Source organism: Diaphorina citri, unplaced genomic scaffold, assembly GCF_000475195.1.
Source record: "Diaphorina citri unplaced genomic scaffold, Diaci psyllid genome assembly version 1.1 scaffold2290, whole genome shotgun sequence".
In the NCBI taxonomy this organism is placed as follows: Eukaryota; Metazoa; Arthropoda; class Insecta; order Hemiptera; family Psyllidae; genus Diaphorina; species Diaphorina citri.
In genome coordinates, this window is record NW_007379714.1 from 33,363 (window position 1) to 42,301 (window position 8,939).

At 39.6% G+C, this 8,939-nt stretch overlaps 1 protein-coding gene across 3 annotated transcripts in view; it reads right to left on the minus strand.

The window, feature by feature from the left end:
* The window catches only part of LOC103518653 (beta-catenin-like protein 1), a 15,602-nt gene extending 7,968 nt beyond the window's left edge, over window positions 1-7,634 (minus strand). For 2 of the 3 annotated variants that reach the window (XM_026830392.1, XM_026830393.1), the window contains exons 1-4: window positions 7,432-7,634; window positions 6,851-7,182; window positions 6,423-6,594; window positions 5,623-5,782 (exon numbers count right to left, since the gene is read on the minus strand). In XM_026830392.1, coding sequence (XP_026686193.1) covers window positions 5,623-5,782; window positions 6,423-6,594; window positions 6,851-7,182; window positions 7,432-7,461 — 694 coding nt within the window. In that variant the 5' untranslated portion in view covers window positions 7,462-7,634. The remainder of the gene's footprint in view (window positions 1-5,622; window positions 5,783-6,422; window positions 6,595-6,850; window positions 7,183-7,431) is intronic. The other variant, XM_017447891.2, reaches the window with a different exon arrangement.
* Window positions 7,635-8,939: the final 1,305 nt, after the last annotated feature.

Consider the following 8,939-nt stretch of genomic DNA (forward strand, 5'->3'; position numbering starts at 1 on the left):
TAATAATAATATTAATAATAATAAAAAACATTATCTAGGTATTTTTTTATCATTATTATTTCATACCATTATTTTTTAAATCAACCTCCATCAGCTCAATAGCTGAGTGGTTATCAGATTAAGCCTGCACACTGGATGTCAGGTCTGACTCCCAGCAGCATCAAAGTTTACATGGGTCGGTTTGTACTAAAGCTACTCAATTGTCTTTGTGAGGACAATTGAGTAGCTTCTTTGATTGAGTAGCAACCAGGGGTGGGGGTGATGTGAGTAACAGGTTGAAATCCCAGCAAAATGGTGAGACAGAGAGGCCTGATATGAGTGTAGTGTGAGCTCTCTCTTCCTTAAAAAAGTAGAAAGTAGTGGAAAAAAAGTAGAAACCTAAGCAGCTCTCTCTCTCTCTCTTCCTTAAAAAAGACCTTAGCAGTTACAGTTTCCTCTATTAAACCTCTTGGAAAAAAACTGCACCTTTTACCTGTAAGAGATCTACGACAGCCACAGCAATGTCTGTATTCTCGTGCAAAACTAACTCCAACATGCTGGATACCGCTTTCAACTGTACGAGTAACGGGTACAAATCCGGGACTGTGGCAATGGCATGAAGCTCTTGTATTGTCGTGTGCAGCTCGATTTCTGATTCCATAAACCTAGCAAATTATAATTGTAGGAGTGAATTAGTTAACAATAGTATGAGCTCTCTCTTCCTTAAAAAAGTAGAAAGTAGTAGAAAAAAAAGTAGAAACCTAAGTAGCTCTCTCTCTCTTCCTTAAAAAAGACCTTAGCAGTTACAGTTTCCTCTATCAAACCTCTTGGAAAAAAAATGCACCTCTTACCTGTAAGAGATCTACGACAGCCACAGCAATGTCTGTATTCTCGTGCAAAACTAACTCCAACATGCTGGATACTGCTTTCAACTGTACGAGTAATGGGTACAAATCCGGGACTGTGGCAATAGCATGAAGCTCTTGTATTGTCGTGTGCAGCTCGATTTCTGATTCCATAAACCTGGCAAATTATAATTGTAGGAGTGAATTAGTTAACAATGATTGTTTTGAACTGACATTTGGTTTTGGCTACAAATTTTACGAGTGGATGCCCTTCGCACTCATCCTTCGCTATTGCTATTCCTTTAGCAAGAGAGGGTGTTCACCGCCATTTTTATTTCTTACCACTGAAACAACTGCTACATTAGACTCGTGTTGTCTGTGTCGTAGAATGCCCATCCCGTAACAGGTATACCTCTCAATAGATGGACGAGAAATGACAATACATCCCATTTAGGTGCTGGATCAACAAGAGAACACCAGAAAGTAACCCGTTGAAATTATGCTGATTCTTCTTTGCTTCATTTTCATAGGCCAATGCTGCATATTTCAAGGGCCTCTGGGGGTCCCCATTTAAGCCCACAATGACCAAACCCGCCATCTTCTATTCAAGTCCGACCAAGAAGAACAAGGTGAAAATGATGAGACAAAAGGGAGACTTCAGACACAGTAAGTTTCAAGGACTTTTTTTTAAAAAAATTTCCCTAGTAAGCAAAGTACTTCCTCAGGACTGCTAAAGTGATAAGTAAAGGTGTATCCTCTGTCCACACATAGTCGACCGGCCATCGATCGACGTCGACTGAACCGTCCACACTGCTTCGACAACATAGATTCATCTCGTCGATCGACGGCCGGTCGGCTATGTGTGGACACACCTTTATGAGTGTGCGTCTGTGCGAGATTAGTGGTTCCATTGAGCGGGGTAGGATTGAGCTATTGATTGAGTGTATTGAGCGGGGAACGAGATTTGTGACAAGCATTTATGCTTCACACAATTAAAATTCCAAAATAGTCACACAAACGACCATTTTTTTTTTCCAACTGCTTTAGCCTAATGAAAGTCACAATTGACGTGGAAACAAAAAATTCGACCATAAAAGTGCTCGGGACTGAGGAGGGTAAAATTCCCAAAAAGTCTACTTAATAATCCCACCGCGTGTTTTTCGTCTGTCCCCCGGTACAGTCTACGACCACTACGCCACCTGCCTCGGTGGCGTAGTGGTCAAGACGCTCGCCTCCAACTGCTTTAGTCTAATGAAAGTCACAATTGACGTGGAAAGAAAAAATTCGACCATAAAAGTGCTCGGGTCTGAGGAGGGTAAAATTCCCAAAAAGTCTACTTAATAATCCACCGCGTGTTTTTCGTCTGTCCCCCGGTACAGTCTACGAACTACGCCACCTGCCTCGGTGGCGTAGTGGTCAAGACGCTCGCCTGGTAAACAGGAGGGCGTGGGTTTGATCCCAGCCGAGGCATAGAATTTCATCCTCATTTGAGAATTTCACCACATTAACCTCGCCTAGCGGTTACCTTCCACTCAAGAGTCTATTATTATTATTATTACAGTCCTCTCCAGCGAGTTGAACGCCCACATCCTCGAGGTCCCGTACAAGGGCGGTAACATGTCTATGTTCTTCCTCTTGCCGCCATTCGCTAGTCAAGACGGCGTAGGCGACATTTTGGCGGGCACGACAGATCGGTGGAACGAGTGTGGCGTGAAAATCTTCCAACTTCAGTCTTCAGACCGTCTTCGAGACCTAGAAGTCGGTAGCTTTTTCGTTTACGTTTCGACAATCTGACAAACCTAGGTGTGGCGGTCTGTCAGACTGTCTGAGTGTGTGTGGCATCAGGTTGTATTCAACGTGCTATTGGCGCTGGCTTGTGAGCACCTTGGCTTCGCGACTGACTAATCTGACTATACAATACAACTGTATAGGAGGTACGTTGGTTCGAGTATTGGGACAGCTTCAAGCGGTTTACTGAAGACTCCCAGAATCTGAAACCTGTTGAGATCGCTATACCCAAGTTTTCCCTGACGCAAGAGATGAATTTGATTCCGGTAAGTAAACCATTAGGATTAGAGTAAATTTGCGTGATCTAGTCCCGGCTTGCACGCCGGAGGTCCCGGGTTCGAAGTTTTTTCGGCTCTGTGCTTGGAGTTCGGGGTGCGCTGAGCCTCGTGAGGACAATTGAGTAGCTGCTTTAATCGAATAGCGACCGGTGGCAGCATTATCAGTGTAAAAAGATAATTGCAAAAGGGGGCACTTAGAAATGCTGTGATATCCACAGAAGTTGTGAATAAGCTCTGCTTTAACTTTAACACAAATAAATTCACGATTGATTGATTGATATTGCATTACCTAGATGCCAAAATCTTTGGAGCCTGGCAGGTGATGTCGGTATAAATGTGTTCTCTGATGGCATAAAATTTTAACCCTTTTTTTCCTTTTACGTTAGAATGACTTTATTAGATCAATTTTTATTAGGTAGGTACTTTTTACTCTTATTTTTCCCTCTCATAATTTGTAATATTTTTTGTATTTTTTTTTCATGTTCTATGTATAATGGTTGTTGTATGTAATATGTATAATGGTTGTTGTAAGCCGTAAAAAAAAAAAAAAAAAAAAAAAAAAAAGATACTGAACTTGCCTTCAGACACCCTCAATTTGTCAGAGGTATAGGTTTACCTTGCCTTTGGGATCAATTTAATTTGAAGAAACCATTTATTGATGAAAATTTGTAATGAAATATTGAAATTTAGCAACGTTTAGTGAAGTTAAGCAATGTTTCGAGTGGTTAGTCTCCGGATGGGTGACTCACCTTCGTGCTCTTCGACGGTGATGATTTTCCGCCGGTTTTTCTTCGGTGTCTTCATAAACAGAGGGAAGATGGTTCTCAGGCCGAGGATGTCCACAAATTTGTTGGCGTTATCCTTGCCACTGGGGCCACAAATAGCGTGGTCCAGAACCTTGAGCGAGCCATTCCTGCTCACTTTCCGCTCCCTGGAAAAATAAGTAGAGTAGAAAAAAAATACTTATATAGGTATCTTGTAAGAGACTGAAAAGTCCCTTAACTCCAGCAGTCTAAACAGGGTTTTGTGTATTTTATGAGTTTAACAACATGATAAAATACATAATATTTACAACAAAAGACCTTAGGTAAGTATTTTCGGAGATATCGGCATTTTCCCAAAGGCTTGCAGAGCTACTACCTTCAAGTAGCTGAGGAAGCACAAAGATGATCCCCAGGGACTTTTAGAATAGAAAACTGCCGAAATGAGACTGAAAAGTCCCTTTACTCCCGAAGTCTGAACAAGGTCTTATGTATTTGGTACAGAATAAATTCACAACTTTTAGGAGAAAACATGTGTTCTAACACCTGGGAAAATTCAGGTTTTCCCCTAAAAAGTTCCAAGATTTTTCTTACTTTTCCTGGGCTAAATGGGGAAATATAGGGGGCACGGTTGGTCCAGTAGGGGCACGGTTGGTCCAGTAGGGGCACGGTTGGTCCAGTGGTAACGCGCTTGCTTGCCATGCAGAAGGTCCCGGGTTCGAATCCCACGTACTGAAAGAGAAAAAAAAAGTAGACATGCATTTAAAACTGAGAACCTTCGCGGCCGCACCTGCGCACGCGGGGTTGCTGAAACCTGAAATACTCGTAGACAAATCAACCTAATCAGTGTATCAAACACAATCTTCTTTTTCTTGGCCTTTTCCCATGTACAGACGGGGTCGTTGCTTTTCGTCAGCCTCTCAATCAGCTCTAGGGTGATCACATTTGGGCTGACTTTTGGTTTTGGCTACAAAAATTTTACGAGTGGATGCCCTTCGCACTCAACCTTTGCTATTTTTTTAGCAAGGGAAATTTGAGGCTGGTATCCATCCTCCCTGTTTAAAGTCCCCTAAAGAGAGAACATTTGTCTTCTTACAGTAAACCGATTAAATCCAAAATATGTATAATATTCACAGGTGCTGAGTATTTCGTTGCGTAACATGCAACTAAAGAAGATCAAGCGGCGACCAGAGAAGCGAGGTACTGAGTCTGTGATGGATGAAAAGTTCTCCCTGTATTTCTCTTCCACGTTCTCTATTGGTGGAGGGGAACTAGTGTTCCAGGTAAGCGGAAACCGGGCAAATACAGTCAATTGTTGTACTCTTTGCTGTGTATGATTCTTAAATCTTGTCATATATACCTATATCAATTATTGTTACAAATAAATAAAACATAAAACAAAACAAATTAATGAAGGCACAATTTTGCCAAAAACAATAACAAATTCTGTAGGGTACTGTAGAATTTGTCCATTGGTAAAGCGTTAGCTTGTCATACAGAAGGTCCCGGGTTTGATGCCATCCGTCTACAAAAATTTTGCACTAGTATTTCGAATTTCGATTGCGAATTTCCAGCACAAGCTTTCAATGCTTATGGAATCAATCTATACTTTAAAAGACTTTTTTTTTAATATTCTTAATATTAATGAATATTTTAAATATTAGCTTTTTCCTTTGTATTATTGTTTATATTCGTGTTCAATATTGTTAAAAATAAAGGACTTGGAAAAAAAATCAAGGCTTTACTTTCTGGTGTTCTTGTGTTGACAAAAAAAAAAAAAAAAATAAAAAAAAGTTATGAAATAGGGAACTACAAAACTTATTACCTTTATATGATACAATGGATACACGTTCCGGTTTTGATCTTATCCGACTCGAGTTTCGTCCACTCCGTGGACTATTTTCTTTTCTACTTTGGTCAATCTGTCAACCATGTGTTAACTCTATTTTCCCAAAGGAGTGACCAGCTTACCCAAAGTATTATGAACTCCATCCGATTCCTCCTTGACAGTTTCATCCAGACGTTCCAGATTTTGTACAAGCAGAGCACACACTTGTTGATCTAACAGTGCCGTCAGTAAACTCTCCGTACCCTCCTCACTTTCATTTAACACGTCAACATCTGTCAACTCCTGAAAGGAAAAAGATTTCATTTGAGAGGAACAAGAAAGAGGACAAGAGAATAGAATATACCTTGTTTATCCTGCCCAAGGTGTTGGAGGTGTTGAATGTGAAGATAAAGCAGGGATATTGAGATTTGAGAACTGAGGTACAATAAACTTTCTATTCAGGGGTGAAAAAAAAAAAAAAAAAAAAAATAATAAAAAACATTATCTAGGTATTTTTTTATCATTATTATTTCATACCATTATTTTTTAAATCAACCTCCATCAGCTCAATAGCTGAGTGGTTATCAGATTAAGCCTGCACACTGGATGTCAGGTCTGACTCCCAGCAGCATCAAAGTTTACATGGGTCGGTTTGTACTAAAGCTACTCAATTGTCTTTGTGAGGACAATTGAGTAGCTTCTTTGATTGAGTAGCAACCAGGGGTGGGGGTGATGTGAGTAACAGGTTGAAATCCCAGCAAAATGGTGAGACAGAGAGGCCTGATATGAGTGTAGTGTGAGCTCTCTCTTCCTTAAAAAAGTAGAAAGTAGTGGAAAAAAAGTAGAAACCTAAGCAGCTCTCTCTCTCTCTCTTCCTTAAAAAAGACCTTAGCAGTTACAGTTTCCTCTATCAAACCTCTTGGAAAAAAAATGCACCTCTTACCTGTAAGAGATCTACGACAGCCACAGCAATGTCTGTATTCTCGTGCAAAACTAACTCCAACATGCTGGATACCGCTTTCAACTGTACGAGTAACGGGTACAAATCCGGGACTGTGGCAATGGCATGAAGCTCTTGTATTGTCGTGTGCAGCTCGATTTCTGATTCCATAAACCTGGCAAATTATAATTGTAGGAGTGAATTAGTTAACAATAGGTGTTAAACCCTAAAAATACAAAGATTAATTTGCAAATATTTGCTAAAGAGTTTAGATAAGTCAGAGGTATTATTTTAATATTAATAAAAAGACAATTTCCTAAAAAAAAAAGCTATGATGGCTCTAAAAATTAGTTTAAGAAGTTCTTTAGGGAGCCACAGTCAATTATTGTCAGTGGAATGGACCGTAAACAAATCTAGGTTCTTTGACTTACTTCTCTGCATTGTCAGGGAATTTAATTCTCATTTCCCGATTTTTCAAAGTTCTCTTTTCGAACAGAAGGATCATCTTCTTGAGCATCAACTCATTCAACACCTCCTTCTCCTCTGTCTCTTCAATGAGGGTCTTTATCTTCTCTTCTTCCTGCTTTTCTCTTTCGAGCTCTTCTTGTCGGATCTTTTCCTGTTCCAATCTTTCCATTTCTTGATATTTCATTTTGGACGAAGAGGAGGAGGAAGAATACTTGCGTTTTTTTCTTGCATCTTCAGCAGATGTTTCCTCTTCTTCCACAGTATCATCAAGGGCTTTTCTTTTGGGTGATTTGGGCTGAAAGTATAAAGTTGTGAATTTATTCAAGTCCTTATACCTAACATACATTTTATTAAAAAATAAAAAAAAAATAAAAACTGTTTCATTTTGATTTCTATGAATCAAGTAAAGGGATGGGGAGTGCAAAGATGTTTTTAGAACAGGCCCACTTGTGATTTTATAGTTTGAGTTGTATTCAAAACTTACTGGAAATACTAAACTTGATCAAAGATGTGCATCTTTAGTGGATGTTAGGTAAGTACTTACTTTATATGAAAGCAGTTCTCCTATGTCCATGATTCTAAGGACGTTGAACTACCTGTCAAGAATAATCTGGAAAGAAGAATAGTCTATTATTTTGCAAAATACAAAGCTTAAAAAAGTAATAAAAAACCTCCGGAAAGTCAAAAAATTCTAAGAAAACCACCAAAGTCACCAAAACCAAACAGCAAATTTTTCTTTTTTTTTCTTCAAAAATTTAAAATCTCGCGCTAGGCTGCCATGATGAAATGCCAGGCAATCCACCAATCAGAAAGCACCACAGGCTTTTGATAAGAAAACCATCGAAGCGCGAAATTTTGAAATTTCATATTTTGCTACTTACCAGAATCTGCCTGTGTCAGTACTGCCAGCCAGCCTAGTTAGCTTAGTTGGTAGTGCGTCTGCCTTGTAAGCGCTAGGCCGCGGGTTCGATTCCCGCCCGGGGCGGGTTTTATCCTGATGGGATAATGTTCGTTCTCGGAACGGCTGGCTTTCTCCTATCCTGTCTTCCTTCTCTCTTCGATTTCTCTAGCAGTCACAGTTCCCTCTGTCAAACCTCTTTAAAAAAAAACTTGATATTTGCATTCGCTTAAAAAAGTACAGTTACGGAACGGCTGGCTTTCTCCTATCCTGTCTTCCTTCTCTCTTCGATTTCGGGACGATAAGACCATAGAAGTTACAGTTCCCTCTGTCAAACCTCTTACCTCAGTACTGTCAGTCCAAACTTACCATAAAAGGAAACGAAATATCCAAGGTTCCAGTGCATTCGTTTTATGCAAAGTATCTTTTCTTAAGTTCTTTTTAACAGTCAGACCTTCATTTTTCATTTGAAAGTGCCATTCAAAGAGAAATAATCACTTATATCTTTTTAAAAAAGTTTCTACAAAAATACAAACTTCCTACCTCTTTTCCAGTAGGTTCTTGTGTTTTCCATGTGAAGAAAATGAGGAGTAATCGCAGAGAGAGGAGGGGAACAGAATTGGGAGTTTTACTTCTAATATCCTATCTTATTAATAACAATGATTGGGTACCTCTTGTTACTCTGGGAACTATCATTCTTCAGGTAAGATATTATGTAAGCTAGATTCTTTTAAAACGGAAAAGGTAGCTAAGTACTCTTGTTAGGACTTAGGTACTTAAATAGGTACCTATTTAATTTCAGTATTTTTGAAGAGATATGGTTGGTTCAGTATACCTACTGCCTTGCTATGCAAAAGGTCCTGGGATTGATTTGCAGAGTCAAGTGTCAAAGCAACTCGAGTTTCGTCCATCTCCGTGGACTATTTTCTTTTCTACTTTGGTCAATCTGTCAACCATGTGTTAACTCTATTTTCCCAAAGGAGTGACCAGCTTACCCAAAGTATTATGCACTCCATCCGATTCCTCCTTGACAGTTTCATCCAGACGTTCCAGATTTTGTACGAGCAGAGCACACACTTGTTGATCTAACAGTGCCGTCAGTAAACTCTCCGTACCCTCCTCGCTTTCATTTAACACATCAACATCTGTCAACT